General features: G+C 43.9%; 1 protein-coding gene across 1 annotated transcript in view; it reads left to right on the top strand.

Moving 5' to 3' along the window:
- The window catches only part of LOC126191820 (mutS protein homolog 4-like), a 317,523-nt gene that overhangs the window by 67,164 nt on the left and 226,858 nt on the right, over positions 1-23,501 (top strand). Inside the window, exon 7 of the mRNA XM_049932555.1 lies at positions 17,600-17,820. Within this exon, the coding sequence (XP_049788512.1) occupies positions 17,600-17,820 (221 nt within the window). The remainder of the gene's footprint in view (positions 1-17,599; positions 17,821-23,501) is intronic.

The following is a 23,501-nucleotide window of genomic DNA, read 5'->3' as shown; positions in this document are numbered from 1 at the left end:
TTGGAAAGTCACATTTCCAGACTGTTTAAAAACTGCTAAAGTGGCTCCTATTCAAGAAAGGAGATAAATCAAATACAGAAAACTATAGACCAGTTGCCTTATTATCAGGCATTAGAAAATCACATAAAAACTAACGTGTAATATGCTAATGGAATTTTTAGAAAATAAAAATTTTTCACTGATACTCAGCATGAATCCAGGAAAAATAAATCAACAACTAGTGCCATCTGTGATTTATGTACAATGCCCTGCAGACAGTGGACAAAAAACAAAGTGGTGCCACTGGCATTTTTTAGACTTAAGTAAAGCCTTTGACATATTGGAACACAACATAATGTTAGACAAGCTCCAAGCTTGTGGTATTAAAGTGACTGCACTAAAGTAGTTTACATTGTGCTTAACAGACAGGAAACAGAAAATACAAATGAAACATGAACTAAAGGAAAATACTGGGATACATTTCTCAGATGCAGAAATCATAAAAAAGGAGGCCCTCAGGGATCAATTCTTAGGCCTATCCTTTTTCTTCTTATGTTAATAATTTAGACCTAAACATGGAATCACAAAGAAATACTTTTTTGCAGACGATGCAAGCATCCTTATTACAGGAAACACCCCAGGTCAGCTACAAGCAGCTATAAATAAAACTACAGCACATCTAAATACATGGTTAGAGGTGAATAAACTACTGATAAATACAAAAAAAAAAAAAAAAAAAAAAAAAAAAAAAAAAAAAAAAACAGCATTCCTAAATTTCTATTTAAATGGATGTGCAAGCAACACCAGTTTGACAATAAACTCCAACAAAAATTTCATCTTCTCTTGGAGCAAAGCAGCTCTTTACCATCCTCCACCCCTTCCCTGCTCTCCTTTTCCCTCCCTGTCCCAGCCTCCTCTTTACCCCCAGCACCCAGACTGCTTCTGCCACGATATAATGCTGCTCGCAGTCTGCCTCAGCAGCCAGAGACTGTAGTCGTGTGTGTGTGTGTGTGAGTTGCATTGTGTGAATGTTTGTGCATGTTGACTATTTCAGATGAAGGCCTTTTTAGCCAAAAGCTTACCTGTTTGACAGTCTTTTTGTTGTGTCTGCAACTCAACATCTCCACTGTACAGTGAGTAGCAATCTATCCTTTTCATAATATTGTCATTATTCCATTCTGGATTTTCCATTGTTTGAATACTAAATAAAATATGTTATAGTCTATGTTTACTCTCTATTAAATCATTTTTAGCACTGTCCAAACTGCCTACTTTGCTCAATTTGATACCATCCTACTGTAGGGAATTATATTCTGGTATAATACACCATCTATTTCACTCATTTTCCTAACAGGAAAAAAAAAACTGTTAGAGCAATGCAACAAGCTCAACAAACATATTCTTGCAAATACCTCTTTCAAAAGTTGTCAGTCCCCAATACTAGATATATATAAGTATGTTAAAAAGAATTTAAAAGACATAAATGAAAATTTTAATATCCATGAGTCATGTACAAGTCAAAAGGAAAAGCTTCATGTATAGTCAGTAAGGACATCACCGTACAAAACTTCCATAATAAACAGTGGTATACAGGTTTACAGTAAACTGCACATAGGTAAAAATAATATCTTCATTCACACTCTTCTGTAAAACCCTAAGGGCATTCTTCTTAGATCATTACTGCTATTCATTTGTAGGATTTTTATAACATTTGAGGTACAAGAAACTTGAAATAAGACAGTACAGCCATTGCAAGTAGTGGAAGCTCTCTTGTGGATAAAGCTAAAATTTATGTATCTACTGAAATAATACTGTGTATGTCACTGTTTTGTTTTGTGTGTGTCCCACAATCTAGAACGATTTTTTGCATGAGTAAATAAATAAACATTACAAATGCTGCATCTTACAACAGAGCCATCCAGCACACTGTTACTGTTAAATTGTTTAACAATAGCATGCATTCTCCCAATACTCCTTTAGGATTTCAGCACCTTGGATGCAGACAACAAGGAAACATTAAACCACAAGCTTCCACTGTATGTGAAGTACTGAAAATGAAACTGTTGTGACAGTACCACGACATTTAACAGTGCCGCCACGACAGTACGCGCAAACGGCGATAGACGTGCTCCGCAACTCGGCTGAGCGCGGGAGCGCCACCTAGCTACGAACGGCGCCAGCCGCATGTCACGGCACGGCATGGCAGTCGAATGAGAGATACTGAGTTGTTATCATGTAACCGGCTATTGTTTCTAAGTGAGTGTGTTTTAATATCCACACAATTATTGGTGATTAAAGGTTATAACACTTTTTGGCGACGAGGATGGGATATTTTCACTGCATTGTGGATTTGTGTGTTCGTGACGGGGCAGACATGGAACAGCTTATGCAAGCGCTCATTGAACAACAAACACAGCTGACGGCTGCTATTCAGGCATTGTCGACGTCGCTTACTCATCGTCTGTCTTCCTCTTCTCCGCCTCCATTCCCTCCTTATGACGAGGCCGCTGAAGACTGGGAGGATTATGAGAAGCGTTTGCGGCAACACTTCTTGGCTTTCGGCGCTGTCGACGCTCCTATGTGTAAGTCATTATTTCTATCTTGGATTTCCCCATGGATCTATCAGCTACTATCTCAGTTAGCCCCTCTGCGGGAACCTGCCTCCCTGTCCTTCCAAGAAATGTGTGACTTATTGTCTAACTATTACCACAAAAACAACCACGTTGTTGCCGCCCGCGTGGCGTTCTACCAGTGTCGTAAACAGCCCCATCAATCTTACCGGGCTTGAGCGGCGGAACTACACGGTCTGAGTAGGAAATGTCAGTTTGTCACGGACACTCATCTGATTCAATGGTTAGGGATGGTATTCTACGGCTTGCTCCTGATAAAGAAGTTCGGCAACGTGCCCTACAACTGCCAAACCCGTCGTTGTCGGAAGTTCTAAGCATCGCTCAATCCTTTGAAGTGTCTCACGCTGCTGGCGCGCAAATAGACGCGTGGTGTGATGTAGGCGCTGTACAGTCAACTTTCGACATGGACAATTTGCCTGTTTCACAGGAGAACGAAGATGTGGCGGCGGTTCACTCGCGTAAACAACATCGCGTTGGGCCGCAACGCTCGCAGGGAAAACAGCAACCACAGAAGCAGGTTCGTTCCGCACTTCCTTCTTGTCCACGTTGTTTCCTACAGCATAACAGGTCCGTGTGTCCAAAACGTTGGGCCACGTGTAATTCATGTAGGAAAAAATGCCACATTGCTTCTGTGTCAGTCCCCTAAAGTTCCTGTCGACGAGGACGAGGCATCGGACATGGATGTTAACTGTGTGCTTTCTCCAACAAATAAGTTGTTTGTTACTGTTCGTGTTCTCGATAAAGACATTCGCATGCAAGTGGACACTGGCTCTGCAGTAACTCTCATTAATTCTCGCACGTATTTGGAGTTGGGCTCCCCTCCCTTGTCTCCAGTTACGCGAAATCTGAGAACTTATAATAAACAGAAAATTCCTATCATTGGCCAGTTTGATGCTTCCACTGCCTACAAGTCTGTTGTTAGGCCCCTCACGTTTTATGTGGTGGATCATGCGGGCACTGAAAACCTGTTTGGTTATGATGCTTTCCAGTTGTTCGGGTACTCCATTGATGATGATGTGCACCTCATCTCTGAGGATATTCCGTATCAACAGCTGGATGGATTGTGTTCTGAATTTTCATCCGTGTTCTCTGCTGGTCTGGGTCGTGCCAAGAATTTTGAAGCCCACATTACTCTTAAACCTACAGCTCGCCCTATGTTTTTCCGGGCACACCCTATTCCGGTGGCGTTGCATGCACCTGTCAAGGCCGAGATAGACAGGTTAACAGCTTCAAGGATTCTCCTTCCTGTTACCTCCAGCGAATGGGCATCGCCAATCGTGGTGGTTTATAAACCAAACGGGGGTCTGTGATTGTGTGGTGATTTTAAAGCCACCGTCAACGCTCAGAGCCTCATTGATACTTATCCTCTTCCCCGTCCTGAGGAGTTATTTACCAAGCTCGCTGGGGGCCACTTCTTTTCCAAACTTGACTTTTTGGAGGTGTGCCATCAGTTGCCGTTGGATGCTTCTTCCAAGGAATTTCTCGTCAGCAACACTCCTTGTGGGTTGTTTCAGTACCAGCGGTTACCATTTGGCATCGCTAGCGCGCCGGCCATTTTTCAGCGGTTTTTGGAACAGCTCACGGCTTCCATTCCCGGCTGCATCAACTATCTGGATGACATTGTTGTCACGGGGGCCTCCTCTGAGGAGCACCTTCACAATTTGCGTTCACTGTTTCGGGTTTTGCATTCGGCTGGGTTGAAGTGCAATCTGGACAAGTCACAGTTCTTCCAATCCTCCATTGTGTATCTTGGTTTCCACTTGTCCCGTGAGGGTATACGTCCTCTACATCAGCACGTTGCGGCCATTAACGCTGTACCCCGGCTGTCTACAGTCAAAGAACTTCAGGCGTTTCTAGGCAAGATTGCTTATTATCACAAATTCATTCCATCCGCGGCAGTGGTAGCTCATCCTCTGCATCAGTTGTTATGCAAAAACGTCCCTTTCTGTTGGTCCGACTAGTGTGAGCAGGCTTTTGTCTGCCTGAAGGCTATTTGCAGTCCGCACCTTGTCTTGCCACATTCTGTCCGGGTCAGCACTTGGTTCTGGCGACTGACGCGTCACAGTTTGGCCTAGGGGCTGTTCTCGCCCATCGGTATGAGGATGGGTTGGAATGACCCATCGCCTATGCTTCCAAGACCCTCAACGATGCGCAACGGCGTTACTCTCAAATCGAAAAGGAGGCGCTCGTTATCATTTATGCTCTAAAAAAGTTCAGCTTTTTTTGTATGGTTCTAAGTTTCACCTCATCACCGACCACAAGCTGCTGGTCTCTCTGTTCAGCTGGTCTCTCTAGTCAGCCCATCGGCGTCACTTCCGGATAAGGCAGCTCACCGCCTGCAACGTTGGGCCTTATACTTGTCTCGTTTTCACTATGAGATTCACTATCGCCCCACGGCACAGCACACCAACGCTGACGCATTGTTGCAATTGCCGATGGGCCCCGACCCAGTTTTCGATCGTGATGAACTACTCTGTTTCCACATTGATGAGGAAGAACGTCGTGCGGTCGAGGGTTTTCCACTTACAGGTTTACAGGTTGCGTCGGCTACTGCGCGGGACCCGGTCCTGCGTCAGGTGATCGGTTTTGTTCAACGAGGTTGGCCGGACAGGACCAAGGGCCTGGCATCGGATCCCCTTCGCAACTACCATGCCTTGCGCCTTCATCTGTCTGTTCATGATGGTGTTGTTCTTCTGGCCACGGATGGCGCATCTCCACGGGTCGTGGTGCCAGCCTCTCTTCGCAAAGATGTTCTCAAACTGTTGCATGAAGGCCATTGGGGGATTTCTCGGACTAAGTCCCTGGCCCGCAGCAAGTTTATTGGCCCGGTATTGATTCGGACATCGCCCACATGGTTGCTGCGTGTGGTCAGAGTGCTCAACAACTGGCTGCACCTCGTACAATGCCCTCTCCGTGGCCTGATCTGGCGCAGCCATGGGAACGGGTGCACGCTGACTTTGCCAGCCCCTTCCTCGGTACTTATTGGCTGCTGTTGATTGACGCCTTCTCGAAGTTTCCGTTTGTTGTTCGATGTCCGTCACCCACCACTGCGGTGATGACGCTGGCTTTGTCCAAAATCTTTGCGCTAGAAGGTCTTCCATCCACGATCATCACGGACAATGACCCTCAGTTCTCTTCGCAGGCCTTCCGTGATTTTTGTACTGGACAAGGGATTCATCATGTTACAGCACCGCCCTTCCATCCGCAATCGAATGGGAAGGTCGAGCACCTTGTCCGCACTTTCAAAAGCCAGATGAAAAAATTCCTTAGTGATTTTTCCACAGATGACGCTCTGCTGCAATTTCTGAGTTCTTATCGCTTCGCGCCTCTGGGTAATCGCAGCCCTGCTGAACTCTTGCATGGCCGCCAACCACGCACTCTACTGCACCTGCTTCACCCTGTCAAACCTTGTGCTGTGTCCCCTAGTGCGGGAAAATACTCGGTGGGTGCTGACGTGTGGGCACGAGGGTATGGATCTCGCCCTAAATGGATTCCAGGGGTGGTCAAGGCTCTTCGCGGCCACCGGCTTTGTGAAATACGTACGGACGACGGCATGGTTGTTCGCCATTACGACCAGATGCGCCCACGAGTGGTGGCCACGCCGGTGCCACTGCCCCTTCCTTCACCTCCACCAGCCTGAGAAGCCAGTCCTGTCGCTGCTGCTGATCTACCGTACGTGTTGATGTAGCCGACGTCGCTACTGCTTCCGAGTACACCGCAACCGGTCCCAGTCGCGACGCCGCCTTCTCCGGGACCCATCTCGCTGGAGCACACCCCCAGGTCCACGACACCTATGGATGCTGCTCCAGAGTTTTCACCCATCATCTCGTCCAGGAGGCACGTTCCATGCACGAGCTTCTGTCCTGGACATTTTCGACCATACTCTCGTGTCTCTCCACGGGATCTTCTCGGGGCCACACAAGAGGCCATAGATGTCTCTGCACTGTCCATGTCTCCATGGAAGTGAGTGTTTTTTTTTTCAAGGGGGGAAAAGTGTTGTGACAGTGCCACGACATTTAACAGTGCCGCCACGACAGTACGCGCAAACGGAGATAGAGGCGTTCCGCAACTCGGCTGGGCGCGGGAGTGCCACCTAGCTACGAACGGCGCCGTCCGCATGTCACGGCACGGCACGGCAGTCGAATGAGAGATACTGAGTTGTTATCATGTAACCAGCTATTGTTTCTAAGTGAGTGTGATTGAATATCCACACAATTATTGGTGATTAAAGGCTATAACAGAAACAACTACTGCTAATGCAACAGTCACATGCACACTGCAAACAATCACAAGTCAACAATTATTAGAAGCGAATTGCTTAAGTAGTTGGCCCTACAGGGAATATTTGTAATTTTTGACATTTATTCACATAACTAATAGAGATGGACATACATTTTTGCTTCATTTGATGTTTTTAGCAATTGATTTACTAACAGTTTTTAACCATTTCATCAATTTTACCTTATTTTGGGTTTCATTTTAGTTTTGTTAGTTATTCATGATGATGTGAGAATAGTGTCTTACATTACCAAATTACACATCTTTCTTCATTGTACATCAGATCTGAAAAAATTATTGCTGAAAGTAATGTTGTCTTTTTTATTTCTGTTGGAGAAACAGTTGATGTGTAAACAATAAATTTACCGATGGAGATAAATCACTTGAAATAAAGGAATATTCCCAAATATCTTACTTGAGAATGAAAATGGTGTAGAACAGAAGTAGGATGAGTAGGTGGCAGCAGGCAAGCTTTTAGGCTTATAAGTACTACCCACACAAGGGCATCCAATAAGGCTGAAGATCACTGGAAGGGATGTATGAATATTTCAGGCAAAAAACCTAAAACATAAGCCTAACATCAATGACATGAGAAGTTATTCAAAGGCCCTTTCAAGGAATGGTGTCATTTACTGTGAGGAAGTAGTCACATAGAAAGGCACTCAACTGGAAAGCAGCCTGAGAGATAAATGTGTTGTGACTCGCTGATCTTTCAAACTGCCGCTGCGCAGTTACGAGCATCCTCTAAATGCGGCACTGTCTGCCAACCGTGCAGCAGCAGCGCCACCTAAGCAGCCACCCAACCAGCGGCCGCTAGACTTGGACTCAGTTATGATTTGACTGTTAAAGTGTACATACATCTTACTCTGTTACTTGACCTGTGACTTTCATGTTTTGCATCTTCCTTGAAATATATTTGTTCAACTTGAAGTTATAACAATTGGCGATGAGGTAGTGATTTTTCTTTTCCATCGTTGACCTACATGTTTCCATGGCTACTTTAGAGCAACTATTGCAAGGTCTCATAGAACAGCAAATGCTTCTCACAAATGCAATTCGTGATTTCGTCGCGGCATTAAATGCGGGGCGTCTCTCGTCGTCGTCTCTACCTACTTTTCCTCCTTATGACGAGACGGTGGAAGACTGGTCTGATTACGAAAAACATCTTCGACAGCACTTCTTGGCATTTCAAGTCGCGGACGAACAAACATGTATGTCTCTGTTCCTTTCATGGATTTCACCTCAAATGTATCGGTTGTTGTCGCAATTGGCTCCTTTGAAAGATCCTGCATCTTTGTCCTTTGCTGGAATGTGCTCACTTCTGTCCATCTATTTTCAATAGCAAATGCATGTGGTAGCCTCTCGTGTTGCCTTTTATCATTGTCAAAAACAACCAAATCAATCCTATTGCGCTTGGGCTGCTGAACTTCACAGCCTCAGTAGAAAGTGTCAATTTGTTACTGAAGTTCACAAAGAACCCTACGCCCATTCAATGGTACAGGATGCTATTATCCGATCGGCACCCGACAAAGAATTTAGGCAACGTGCCCTTCAGTTGGCAAATCCGACTCTAGATGAAGTTCTATCCATCGCTCAGTCTTTTGAAATTCTCGCGCTGCTGGAGCACAAATAGAGGCATGGGGTGACGTCGGGGAAATAAAACCTCTGTGCGATGTTGACAAAGCGTGTGGCGTGTCCCCACCGGCCGACGTGGCCGCAGTACACTCCCAAGCGCAGCCTCGGCCTAACCGTAAACAAACCTCTAAGAAACTGCAGCAAAACCCACGGCAACTTCCTTCATGTCCGTGGTGTTTTATGAAACATTCACGAGAAGATTGTCCACAACGTTGGGCCATGTGTCACAAATGCAAAAAAAAAAAGGGTCACGTGTCATCCATTTGCAAATCTGACCACATACACGATGTTCATGAACATGACGCTGATTCTGATTCTGTGTTGTCTGTCAATTGTACTTCTTCCCTTTCAGGGAAGTTATTCCCTACTGTCCAAATACTTGGTCGAGATGTTCGCATGCAGGTGGATACTGGTTCTGCTGCCACTGTCATCAATTCTCAGATGTATCTTCAGTTGGGTTCTCCAATACTGTCACCTGTCACTAGGTAATTACGGACTTAAAATAAACAGAAGATTTCTCTCTTGGGACAATTTGATGCTGAGGTATCTTACAAATCTGTCGTTCACACTGTTCCCATATTTGTGGTCGACCATAGTAACGTGGAGAATCTTTTTGGTTTCGATGTCTTTCGTGTTTTTGGGTTCTCGATAGATGACTCTGTCAATATTGTCTCTGATGCTATTCCTTATGCTCATTTGGATTCCTTGTCGACGACATTTTCATCCCTTTTTTTCTCCTGGGTTAGGCCGTGCAAACGACTTTGAAGCTCATACCACACTCAAACCCACTGCTCCGCCAAAGTTTTTTCGGGCTCGGCTCTTTCCTGTGGCCCTTCGTGATCAGGTCAAACGGGAGCTGGATCGTCTCACTGCTTCAGGGGTCTTGCTTCCTGTCACTTCCAGTGAGTGGTCCTCTCCTGTCGTTGTCATTACTAAGTCCAATGGTGATATTCATCTCTGTGGCGATTTCAAAGCCACTGTAAATGCTCAATGCCTTATCGACACTTACCCTATGCCTCGACCTGAAGGATTGTTCCCTAAACTTGCTGGAGGCCAGTATTTTTCTAAACTTGACCTGTCAGAAGCTTATCATCAACTTCCTCTCGACGCTGCTTCCCGGCAGTTTCTGGTCCTTAACATGCCTTTCGGCCTCTATCAATACCAATGATTGCCATTCGGGGTTGCCAGCGCCTCTGCTCTCTTTCAGCGATTCTTGGAACAATTATTGCTCACTGTCCCTGGGTGTATAAATTACCAGGACGACAGTGTTGTCTCTGGCTCCACCAATGACAAACATCTTCAAAATCTCCGCACACTTTTTCATGTCTTATAGACTGCCGATCTTAAGTGTAATCTTCAGAAATCAAAATTTTTCCAGGCATCTATCACATACTTGGGGTTTTAACTCTCTCGGGATGGCATTCGTCCGCTTCAACAAACTGTCGCTGTGATCAATGCCCTTCCGTGCCCTACATCTGTTAAGGAACTGCAGGCCTTCTTGGGGAAAATAGCATACTATCACAAGTTTTTACCATCTGCTGCTTCGGTGGCTCAGCCATTGCATCACCTGTTGCATACAAACATGCCTTTTCACTGGTCCGCGTCATGCGATGCGGCTTTCCAGAAATTGAAGACTATGCTGAAACAGGCCCCGTGCCTGGCTACTTATAGACCTGGCCAACATCTTGTTCTTGCCACAGACGCCTCTCAATACGGAATCGGTGGAGTCCTTGCGCACCGTTTTTCTGACGGTTCTGAACAACCCATTGCTTATGCCTCCAAAACACTCACGGATGCCCAACGAAAGTATTCTCAAATTGAAAAAGAAGCTTTGGCCGTTATTTATGCTCCTCATAAGTTTGGTGTTTTTCTGTATGGATCCAAATTTCGTCTTGTTACGGATCACAAACCACTTGTTTCCTAGTTTCATCCATCAACGTCACTTCCCGAGAAGGCTGCGCACCGCCTCCAGTGTGGGCTCTTTAATTGTCTTGTTTCAATTATGAGATTCGTTTCTGGCTGACGGCTCAACATGTGAATGCTGATGCATTGTCTCGCCTTCCCATGGGTCCTGATCTGGCATTCGATAGGGACGAACTTTTGTGTTTCCACCTGGATGTTGCCGAGCAGCAGGTTGTGGACGGGTTCCCCATCACTGCGGACCGGCTGGCGGCTGCTATGGGTTCTGAACCTACTCTCTCCTGAGTTTTACGCTGTATTCAGAAGGGTTTTGCCAGATCGTCCGCCTGCTAAGTCTTCTGATCCGTTGCGGAACTACTACGCTTTGCATTACCGCCTCACGGCTAGGGATGGTGTTTCCTCCTTTCCACCGAAAATTCATCGCCGCGTGTTGTGGTACCTGCGTCTTTGCGTGCTTCGGTCTTGCACCTCCTTCACCAAGGGCACTGGGGTGTCTCTCGCACAAAATCTCTGGCGTGCTGTCATGTGTACTGGCCTTGCATCGACTCTGAAATTGCACACATGGTCGCTGCCTGCGGCCCTTGTGCGTCGGAGGCTGCCGCCCCGAAGTCATCTTTGTCACTGTGGCCTTCGCCTGAAAAACCCTGGGAGTGTATTCATGCTGACTTCGCGGGACCTTTTTTAGGTACTTATTGGCTTCTCGTTATTGACGCCTACCCTAACTTTCCTTTTATTGTCTGTTGCACATCGTCTACCACCGCGGCAACCACCGATGCTCTAGCTCGCATTTTCTCTTTGGAAGGCCTTCCCTCTACTCTTGTTACTGATAATGGACCGCAATTTGCCTCTTCCGATTTTGCGGATTTTTGTGCCCATCACGGCGTCATGCATGTCAAGGCCCCTCCGTTCCATCCACAGTTGAACGGTGAGGCTGAACGACTGGTCCACACATTTAAGGCTCAGATGAGGAAACTCCTGACCTCTTCTGCTGATGATGCGCTTCTCCAATTTCTGGCTTCATACCGTTTCACCCCCATGGGTGACCACAGTCCGGCTGAGGTCTTACATGGCCGACAGCCCCACATGCTACTTCATCTTCTGCGGCCTTCCACCTCACGGCCGTGGGTGCCTTCACTTCGCCGGTTCACCGCTGACGACCTTGTATACGTACGGGGATATGGCAGGCGGCCAAAATGGAGTCCTGGCCGCATCTTACGACACCGTGGCCGACACCTGTATGAAATCCAGACGGACATGGGTGTTGCAGTGCGTCATTCGGACCAGCTTCGGCCTCATGTGCCGGGAACACCTTCGGCTGTGCCTGATGCTCGGGATACTGGGATCTCTCATTACTCACAACGCAGTCCTCTCACCATCATATCAGTGCCAGCACAAGAACTGACACCACCAGGACACGTGCCCATGCAGGAACCAGATGACCATCATCTGTCGGAGCAACTCTACTCGTCTCCTTCTCCTACGGACGCGGACACATCACCCATGTCTCCTGTTGTAACAACGGGACTTGCCGTAACAGGCAGATTGGTGCACGGGGCCTCAGCAGATTCAACTCCTACGTCTCCTATCATCTCGACCCATATGGAAAGCCTCCTCCTCGAGACTTTACGGCCAGTCAAACAACACCTGTGGACGTTAGCAATCTACAGGCCACCTCCATCAAGATCTGTGCAAAAAATTCAAAGAGGGGAAAAGTGTTGTGACTCGCCGATCTTTCAAAGTGCCTCCGCGCAGTTACGCGTGTCCTCTACATGCGGCGCTGTCTGCCAGCCATGCAGCAGCAGCGCCACCTAAGCGGCCAGCCAGCCAACGGCAGCTAGACTTGGACTCAGTTATGATTTGACTGTTAAAGTGTACACACATCTTACTCTGTTTACTTGATCTGTGACTTTCATGTATTGCATCTTCCTTGAAATATATTTGTTCAACTTGAAGTTATAACATAATGATTGTGTTCTAATTCACAAGATAAAAACGCGAGACACCATTTCCAGAACATTCACACGGTACAACATGAACTGCAGAGATGGTGGAAATGCCATGTGGTAGACAAAACATGACAGTTCAGTAAACATAGTGAGTAGCATCCAGAGTCATAACAGAATGAGAGCAATCACCGGGTGACTATACCACACAAAGACAGCAAGTTGCATGTGGTGCTGAGCTGCGTCCATGCAGTTGTCACGCACTGATGCACAGCCACGGTGACATCCCCTAACACCCGTGCTCTGCAATAGCAGACATGTAGTGGCTATTGTCTCTTATGTGCTTGTCTTGCGACAACAGCCGATGTCAGAGATGTCGTCCAGTGCCCGATGTTTAGGTGGTAGCTCAGTGGTTTACCATATCCATTCTCCCATGGGGAAGTGGTGAGTAGTGTGTCAATAAAGTGACCCTTGCCCAACTGGACACTTGTGCAGCTCTCTGAATCAAGCTGCCATTGTTGGAAGCATGGATGACCTCCAGCACAACCAACTCTCAGTTGGTATGAATGAGGTCGGCAACCAGAAGGACCCTGTCCAATGACACAGCCGTAGTGGTGGCACCAGTGCTGGTAGTGGAAACCATACCATGTCTACATATGGTCTCAGCATGGAAGGAGACACCAACAGAAGGGTGTCGCCATCAGGTCTGGTGCAGCATCCGGTACCCCATCTGGCACTTGTTCACCACAAGCATCCTGCAAATAGAGGGAGATGAGAATAGGGTTGGCTTGGCAAACAAGGTGGAGAAACTGGGGGCAGGAACAGTTCAGCAGTCCAGGAGTGGAAGAGTAGGGAGCAGATGGTTTTTCGGAGACACTTCTCCCTTATCAGCATTGACTGGTACGAGCTGAAAAGAAAAGAAATGAGATATTCATTCATGGGAGCATCAGCCACATACTTCTTCATTTGTGTTCTAAAAGTTCACACTAGCCATTTGGTCTTACCATTCGACTAAGGGTGAAATGGCGGAGGCAGCATGTGGTGAATGCAATTTCTGCAGCAGAAATTGTGAAAAGCTTGGGAATGAAATTGTGTTGTGGCTCATTGTCCAATGCCATCATGAGAGGAAGTCTTTTAATGATGAAGATTCTGCTGAGCACTGCAATCATAGTCTCTCTACTTGGGAGTGACGGTTGACCATATACAGAAAATTGAAGTACGCATTGAGGACAATCAGCCAGGTGATATCCAAGAAGAGGCCCATAAAATCAACATGAACCTGCTTCCATGGGTACGAGGGTGTTGGACAGGGAGAGAATATCTGGCATAGAGTTGCCTGTTGTCATTCACATTGTTGGCAGGTGTGAATCAGATGTTCGATCTGCCAGTCTATACCCAGCCAGTACGCATGGGGTTAGGTGAGCATTTTGGTGTGAGGGCTGCCCCCAGTGACCTTGGTGTAGGAGCCATCAGATTGATGTGTGTAGAGGTTCCAGATGGACTACAATGAGAGACTGATCCTGATCCACCAGAATTGACTGGTGATGAAGGTTCAAGTGGTGTCCTTGACCATGGCCACAGCCAGACAGGTCCCCATGACGAGAAAAGTCTTGATTGCTTGTTAAGCCTAAACATCCAGTTATAAACACGAAATCTTGTTTTGGTCAAATTCTGGGTCAGGGTCCAGTGGAAGATGGGACATGATGTCTGCGTTAGCATGTTGAGTGAGTATCGTGAAAGTGATTCCGTAATTGTACCTGCTGAGGAAAAGTGACCAGCTCCGGAGTTGGGCAGTCTGCTCAGGCACTTTGGCACATGATTGGAATTGCAAATCGTGGCTTGTGATCTTTAATAATGTGGAACTTTGTACCATGAAGAAAAACATGGAATTTATGTAGCACCAACATAATCATAAGGGCTTCTTTTTCAGTTTGCAAATACCTCTTCGTGTGCCACTGAGCATCTTTGACACAAATACAGTCAGATGTTCAGAGCCATCCACATCTCTATGCGCCAGGGTGGCCCTCTGGCCACATTCAGAAGTGTCCACTGCCACCATCAACTATTTCCCGGTTGAAATGTGACAAGATAATGGGGCGACAAAAGGGCCTGCTTCAGTGTCTGAAATGCCTGGTCACATGCCTTCAACCATACAAAGGGACCACTCGAGTGGCTACGCAATCAAATACCATGGCTGAGATAAATTTCCCATAATGGGTAACCTTTTTCAAAAAATGACTGCAGCTCCTTTAAATTTGTGGTGCAATGATGCCTTTCACCAGTTTCTGCCTGGGCTTAATACTGTAGCAGGAGGTAATGTTCCTACATGTTCCACTAATAATTCAGAAAAGGAGAGATTTCTTGAGATTGCATTTGAGACCCACAAACGAGGGTGTGGAACAGCCACCACAAGTTCGCTAAGTGTTCTGCTTTTGTGGTCCCCATCACCACTATGTCATCCAGATAATTAATGCAGTCTGGAATATCCAGTAGCAGTTGCTTAAGAAATCTTTGAAAAGTATCTGGGGCGTTGGCCACCCCGAAAACTAAGCATTTGAACCAATATAATCTGTGTGGCATGTTGACACCAAGGCCTTCTGTGATTCTTTAGCCAGGAGTAGTTGCAAGCAAGCTTTCGAAAAATGTTGGCCTCCCATGAGTGCAAAGAAAAGCTCATTGGGTTTCAGAATGGGATACATGTTGATCTCAGAAACAGAAATCACTGTAACCTTAAAGTCTCCACATAGGCACAGCTTCTCCAACATTTGTTTGTACTACAACCCAGGGAATTCCTACTCACTTGCAGGTGTGGGTTTAGTGACATTCACTGCTTCCAATCTGTCTAATTCAGCCTTGACAGTACCCTGCAGTGCGAGGTGCACTGGCCAACCATGAAAGCGTGCCGAAGCCTTTAATGTGATCTGCTCCGTAAAGTTCTTTGCTTTGCCCAGCCGTCCAGAGTAAATCTCAGTGAACACCTGACTAAGGGTTTCCAATTCCTGAAACATTATTTGTTCCAAGATCAGGTGAACCTAGCTGAAAAGGCATCAAGGCCCAAGAGATTCTCTGTATCTATGCTGTGGACCACAAGAAATGCGAGATGTCATACAACAGGTTTGTACTTTGCTGCGATCATGATTTGCCATTTGAGTGGAATGTTTTATTTGTTATATGCCAGTAAGAAATGCACTGTGGAGTGAAGGGGTAAATCACCCAACAGGAGATACGGTTAAAAATTGAACAGGGACGTGGAGGCACTGGTGTCAATCTGTAGTCGAACATGCTTACTACACAATGTGAATGTGCTAAGCATTTTCTGAGGGGAATTTGCCGGGATGCGAGATTCAGACAAGATTACATTAATGTGCATTAGTTCCTGACGAGGTGAGTGTTTCTCATCCTTAGTGATGTAGACAGCTGCAAAATTCCCATCCTTCCAGCATAACTCACACTGTGTCTATCTGTCGTAGCAGTCTTCTTGGACATGTGTTCAAAAACAGTCCAGACACGACAAAAACGAGTGTCAATCAGGGGACTAAGACTTCTTTCCTTGTTTAAAAGACAGAGATGGAGGGCAGATGGTGTTTGTGCATTAGCATTGCAGCACTGGTTGCATTGGGCAGAGTGAACCCATCTTTCAGGTCTGACGTGATGGTTGCTATCTCGTCCCAAAACTCTAACCGATAGCCCATGGCCTGGGAAACTTTGAAAGATTGGGCCCACTTTAAGACATCATCCAAAGAAGGAGCTTTGTGACACACCTTGTTATCTGGAGCCGCCCAAACAAATCCACCCTAATCATCTCTTCTGCATATGATTCTGCCGGGTCAGGAACCACAAAACTACATTTCATACTGACTCACTGCAGTTCAACCACCTATGTGCAGTACGACTGGTTAGGCTGTTTATGACACTGGTAAAACTCCACGTGGAATGCAATGACATGGCAATGGCAATGAAAGTAGGTAGTTAATAAAGTACACATTTTGTCAAAATTTAGGTGCACTGAATTCGTGAGAAGGGGCAGTTTGCATAAAAGCTGATACATACTAGGAGAGATTCATGACAGGAAAAGTGATTTGATCACAGCTGGATCCATCACCTGGAATGTGGTGAAAAGCTGCTGGAGGTGTGGGTAAAAGTTGCTGGAGGCGTTTTTTGTATGCCTCTCATTCCTCCACTGACTTGGTGTGTGGTAGGAATGGTGTTGGATTTGCAGCTGCCTGCCAGAAGAGCAATGCGCACAACAAGGCTTCACTACATTTCTGTCCCTCTAACTGTTGCTGGAGGAACTGTTGAAACTTGACTTCCATTGACAAATCTGATAAACTAGCTTGTGGTGCAAAATAAATATGAAAAAATGCCCACGATGGTTGCCAATTTTTTTTAAACTCTCAACATAAAAACATGAGGATCCATTTCCAGAACAAGTATCTTTAACGTTCATATGGTGCAATGTGAATCACAGAGACAATGTTGGTAATGCCACGTGGCAGATAAATACACAACAGTTGAGTAAACGTAGTGAATAGTGAGTGGAGTCAGAACAGAATCAGAGTGATTGCTGGATGACAATTGCATACATAGCTGCGAGTTTGAGGTGGCACTCAGCTGTGCCTACACAGTTGTCAAGCAATGTTGCTTAGCCACTGTCTCACCCCCTAGCGACCAAGCTCTGGAATAGTGAATGCAGAGTAGCACCCATCTCTTGCACGCCTGTCTTGTCAGAGATGTCATCCGGTGGCTGACGTCTAGGTGGTAGCTTGATGGTATACAATATATTACTTTACAATAATCTACTGAAAAAGTGTAAAAGAAGGCTGTAACTGTATGGATGAAATATTAATGATATTTGTATTTAAATTATTGCTTTCTGACACAGTTGTGGCAACTGTTGTTTTGGTGGAGAAAGTGACAAGGAGGTCTCCCTTCTTGGCTTAAGGTGTCCGTCTTTGTTTTCCACTCATAATTAATAGTTAGTGGCCATTTACCATTGGTGTCCTATGCCCATGGTGTAAGAGGAGACAGATGTATACAGCACCTATAAACTTTTCAAAATAATTTCTATTAGCTCACAGGCCAGGAAAATAGGGGATAGTCATCTTATGATTATAGACACTCCATCAGTTATAGTGTGCTCTTTTGCAACCTTTTAGTTGCTGTTTACTTCAGCAGTTCTTATAAACCTATAAAATGGTTCATATCTTCTTACAGATGTTCATACTTCAAACCGCTTGGAATTAGTAAGAAGTTTGCGTGGATGTGGAGCTCATCACAGTCTTATAGGCATACTAAATCATTGTCATACTGGCTGTGGTAGCAGGTTATTGCGAGCCTCCATTCTGCAACCACCCTTTCTTCTTCCAACAATTACAACCCGCCTGGAGGCTGTGAAAGAGATTGTTGAAACACCTGATCTTCTCAATAGTTTGCAGGTAGGTATGTGGTTTAATATTTGTCTTCTAGCACATCTGTTTCATTATCTTGATCTCATTTCTAAGTAAATTCAGAATTGTTCAGTTCCAGAAAATGTGCCACCTAATTCTCTCAAATGCTTATAAGCCTGTAATATTCTACCGAGTCTGCAGGTTTCAGACATTATTCATAAACAAATTATCATTTGGCTTATTAGCATATGATATTATGCTCTGAAACTGGAATGTCCTGGATTCAAGGATGGAAAACAGGTAACATAAAGAACAATAGTAACCAGTCAATCTGCTATGCTGAAACTATGTTGTCAGACGGCTCTCTCTCTCTCTCTCTCTCTCTCTCTCTCTCTGTGTGTGTGTGTGTGTGTGTGTGTGTGTGTGTGCGTGCGCAAGTGAGTGGTATTAGCTATCTCCAAAAAAGGACATTGTCTGAAGGCTAAGGTACATTTTCAGTCTTATTGTTTAAGCACCTGTTGACTACTCATCACTTTGACTATTAGGTGAGTGGTTATTTTATACTTCTGGCACTCTTTAATCGTGTAGTAGCTGACATAGACTTGGGCACAGTTGTGGAGAAGACTAGTAATACCAGCAAAGATACCCTTACAGCATTCTTTGCATCTGACATTCACTCAGCTCTGTGATGTCTTGGCAGATCTCTATTGTATGAACTGCTTGTTGTGTTAGCAACCTTCTTGTAAGTAATAAATTACTTCAAGGAGAAGTAGTTTATAACAATCGACAGTAAGTTGTATGTGTAAACTAGCAACTAGCATAATTGATTATGTAGTGATTTTGAAGTACACCATCAAGAGAAAATGAAGCAATTGGACAAGACGTGGCTGTAGTTGATGTAAACAGTCGACGACAAATTGATGCACAATATGCTGTGTGCAACACACAGAAGGGCTTTGCACCAGTTGTATCCATGTTCCTTTCATTCAATGAGGACTTGGATGAGTAAGAGTTGTATCTTCAAGAACTGCAGCAATACTTCAAAACTTTTAAGGTAGGGAGTGTACAGGATGATTATAATTAAAGCTCCAGTTTCAAAGTGCTGTAAAAAAGAACTGCTGCTAAGAATGATGTCAAATATGAAAGGGATATTATCAAAGAAGTGGGAAACATTGTGGAAACAAAAAAGATTAACACACAATGTGCATGACCACACAAGTTTGGCATCAACAGCTGTGGCACTGTTAGAAAAAGCCATCAACCATGGCAAGGTCATACCACATTGGATTGGAAAAATCTGTTTGTAATTGTTCTGAGGCCAAAAACCACATAACAGGAACAATTACATTTGTTTTAATTGTCACAAGGCGAAAACCTGCACAAAAAATGGTTTTTAATTGTCCTGTGCCCAAAACTGCATAAAAAGCAACAATGAAATCAGTATTTAATTGTTGTGAGACTGGCTCAAGACATGTTTGATATGCAGTCCACCATTTTTTTACCACAGTTTGAAACCGAGAAACAGCATATTCCACAACAGATCAGAGTGTCTCAGAGGTCATGTTCAGAATGTGTTGTGCAATGCATGCCTTCAATTCAGTTACATTTGTAATTGGAACACATAACACAGCATCTTTCTGATAACCCCACAGCCAGAAGTCACACGGATTAAGATTGGTATTGGCAGGCAGAAAGGATATGATGGCTGATATTTCTAGCATTTCAAAAATCCCTTTGCAGCAGCTGCTTCACTGGATACTAAATGTGCAGAGGAATGCCATCTCGCATAAAAAATGATCCTACCTACACATCCATGCTGTTAATGGGTTGGAATGACGTCTGTTTGCAAAAGGCTCTCATAGCATTTACCATACAGGACACATCTCAAAAAAAAAAAAAAAAAAAAAAAAAAAAAAAAAAAAAAAAAAAAAAAACTTGATCCTATGATAAATGCTGCTATCTACCTGCATCACATAGTTATCTTTGCAGATTGAAGTGGTATCGATTGGTGTGGGAGCATATTTTTTGTTGCCCATATTCTGCAAGTCTGTGGATATGGAAACGGGCACGCTGTCTGTCCAAAGAATCTTCCATGGCCATTTATTGTCTGCTTCCATATGAGCAAGAAATTCTGGAGCAAATGTTTGTCTTACTGGCAGGCCAGCATGAAGCAACTCCTGAATATGGGTAATACAGACTCTGACAGTTGGCACTGAACATAAAGAAATGTAACATATTGCGCATACATAGGAAAAGAAATCCATTACCATGTAGCTACACTATTGATGACAAACTGCTGGAAACAGTATCTGACATAAAATATATAGGAGTCACTATCCACTATCCACAGCGATCTTAAGTGAAATGACCACATAAAACATAGTGGGAAAAGCAGATGCCAGACTCAGATTTGTAGGAAGAAATATAACTCATCCATGAAGGAAGTGGCTTATAAGGCACTTGTTCGACTGATTCTTGACTATTGTTCATCTATCTCGGATCCCTACCACGTAGGACTGATAGAACAGATAGAGAATATCCAATGAAGAGTGGTGCATTTTGTCATGGGGTTGTTTATTCGGCACAAGAGCCTTACGGAGATCCTCAACAAACTCCATTGGCTGACGTTACAAGAGAGATGTTGTGCATCACATAAAGATTTACTATTGAAATTTCAAGAGAGCGCTTTCTGAGAAGAGCCGAAAAACATATAATGCCGCTCCCCCCTCCCCAAATACATTTCACATAAAGACCATGAGGAGAAAATTCGAGAAATTAGAGCCAGTACAGAGCCTTGCCAACAATCATTCTTCCCACTTGCTATTTGCGAGTGGAACAGGGTTGGAGCGCTCAGTTAGTGGTACATAAAGTTTTCTTTGATACACACTGTTAGGTAGCTTGCAGACTATGGTACAGATATAGGTATAGATTTTGTATGGGTAGCAATGCAGGATGTTCCGTAGAATTTTATGCGCTGTGCTCACAGGCGTATCCAAAGTTCGAGCAATTCCCTGTGTGACACATGTTTGCACACCAACGGGAGCTGAGCAGTTTATAAGTGATGAGCTGAGCAGTTTATAAGTGGTTGGAAGGAAAACATTAATTACACACGCATTAACCAGGAGAGCTTCTGGTACAAGATATTACACATAGTAAAAAAGTCAGAGCATCCATAATTACACCCAAGCAATGCAAAATATGCTTTAACAAGTGAGGCAAAGTTTTTAAATTCTTTTACCTTCACTAGAATCATGTCTGCACAAAACAAAAATTCAAAATCTATATTTGCAGTGGAAAACATTTTAGCAGATGTCTGCACAAAACAAAAATTCAAAATCTATATTTGCAGTGGAAAACATTTTAGCAGCAGATGATGACGAGGTGTTGCCCGAGATTTTGTCGTCAGGTGTGCCAGCATTCAGTCTGAAGTTATATGTTCCACTACAGTGAGTTGGGCTTTTCTGGTATTTACAAACTTCATTTGAACCTTGTAGCTATTAGTCTTAGACAATTCAATTGGTGCCTTATTGTGACACAGTAATATGACAGGATCCTTCTTGGGGTGTGGAGATATTTCACTGTTTAATCTCTGAAGCCATAGAGCCTCTTAACATGCTGAGGTCTTGGCCATGCATTCAGCCTCAGTTGTGGATCAGGCTACTGTTGGCTGTTCCTTACTAAGTCAGAATATCACTATTCCTTGAGATATAAAAAGATATCCTGTTTTGACGTTCGATTCTCGTAATCTCTGGCTCAGTATACATCACAACTACCTATTATGTGGCATTCCTCTTGCATTGGAATGAGACATTCGTAAGTCATGTTCAAATAGCTCCATTTTTATGCTGGAGGACAGTGCAAGAGACGAATGAGGCCATTTTTGTCAGTAACTATCGAGTGTTTGAGAGTAAGAAGTGAACTATCAAGAGAGAGAAAGAAGAAGAGGCGTGTGAGAGGCGAGAACTGGGATTGCTTGGTTAACGATCTGAAGTGTTAATTTTTGTCATTTGGTATATTTTGTGATTACTGGGGGAGAAAAGAGTGACTCAATCTGATTTTCATGATATTGCATATTACAATTAAATTTGTTGAGATGAAATAATGACAAAATTGAGAAAACTGAGCTCGATTGTTGATAATTATAAGGCAGCGTTCCCCATTTTGGTTTCATAATTGTACGAGGTTAAATACAGTATAGATTTATTTAACAGTAGAAGTATCTTATAGGAGACTGATTTTGCAGATATCTATCTTTAAACCTTGTACAGACTCCTGAATACATCGATGAGGAGTTGTCAATTATAAACCATTTTGTGATGACGTTCAACAAGTTATTGTGAGTGGAAAAATAATTTATTATTTCCGCTATCTCAAGGGATGTACTTTGGCAGTTTTCATTCTCTTTTTAGTGTGCGAATTTTATTTTTGTTTTTCTTTTGTATTCTAATTGATGGTATCAATTGTGCTGGGTCCCATTTTCTAATTATTGTCAGTTGGCTATTCATATTGGCTAACTTTGGTGTGGCACAAGTTGGTGTTTCGGTTGGTGTATCATGTAGTTGTATTGAATTCTTTTTCCACCTAGTCTCAAGTATTTTATTACACTCTGCTTAAGAAGACAGTAGTGTCATATTCTTGGTACCTTTTAGGTATGTAAAGGTCCTTTTGGATTCCTGTCATTCAGGCAGTGTGGTATCCCCGGATTATTAAAAAACTGACAGACAATTCCTATAGAGTAAGCCAGATCTAGCCTTGTTCCTAACTGAATCTACATAAAACTTTCTAATGCTTCAAAATTGGGTTTATTCTGCATAGTTTCTTTCTCCTGTTCTGTTTTTGGGCTCATATCATGAGTGAGCACTTAGTTATTGATCAGTGACACATCAGTGGGCTTACATCATCCATATTGAATCTGTTGAGGATTGGCTTCACATACTGTATCTAGTCTACCGACAAACGACTTTCTTTGCAGTTCCTTGTAATTTTTATACCTAAGTAGTTAGTGGTCTCATTAATCATCTTGAATTTTTCTTTCATGTTGTTCCTGAAGACATCTTTCACTTGTGTATTGTTTCTGAGAATTGGTTTGGTAACTATAAAAATGGCTGAACCTTGATTTTAACAATAGACACATAGATCAGCTTTTGATCTTTTGAAGTTTAGATTCAACAGTGTGCTCTCTAATTGCAGATTCCAGCAATGACCATCTTGCTTCAATCCATATACTGTCTTTTTTTAGTCTTTTAATACCAATATCTTTCACTGTCTTGATAACTGAATTGTCTTTGACAGCCATAGCAAATAAATAGCTTAATGAGACTTGACATTAAATCGTGAGCTTTCCGAAGTTGCAACGCATTATGTCAAACCACCTGGTACCTGGGGCTACCAGTATATTTCACACTCAGTGAATTGTTCTTTTCTGGACTTTTGAAAATGACTGTAATGTATTTCAGTTATTGTTGGATTTGTTACATACTCAGTATGTGTTTGCACTCTGGTCAGACAGCATCTGTGTATAGATTTTATGCCTGTGAGTATGTATATGTGCTTTTATTGGACAAGGGGCCCCATTTAAGTGAGCAAGTGTATGAGATATTATCTGACAATGGGACGTTATGGACTGGCCATATTAGATTTTCTTTATGTGTATTTGTGGAATTCAAAAGTCTGTGCACAGACATCAGTTTCCTAATTTGTTGTTTTTGATGTCATGGTCTTCAGTCTGA

The sequence above is a fragment of the Schistocerca nitens genome, chromosome 1, assembly GCF_023898315.1.
Source record: "Schistocerca nitens isolate TAMUIC-IGC-003100 chromosome 1, iqSchNite1.1, whole genome shotgun sequence".
Lineage (NCBI taxonomy): Eukaryota > Metazoa > Arthropoda > Insecta > Orthoptera > Acrididae > Schistocerca > Schistocerca nitens.
Note: the sequence above shows the minus strand (reverse complement) of the source record. Positions and strands in the feature narration are given on the sequence as shown.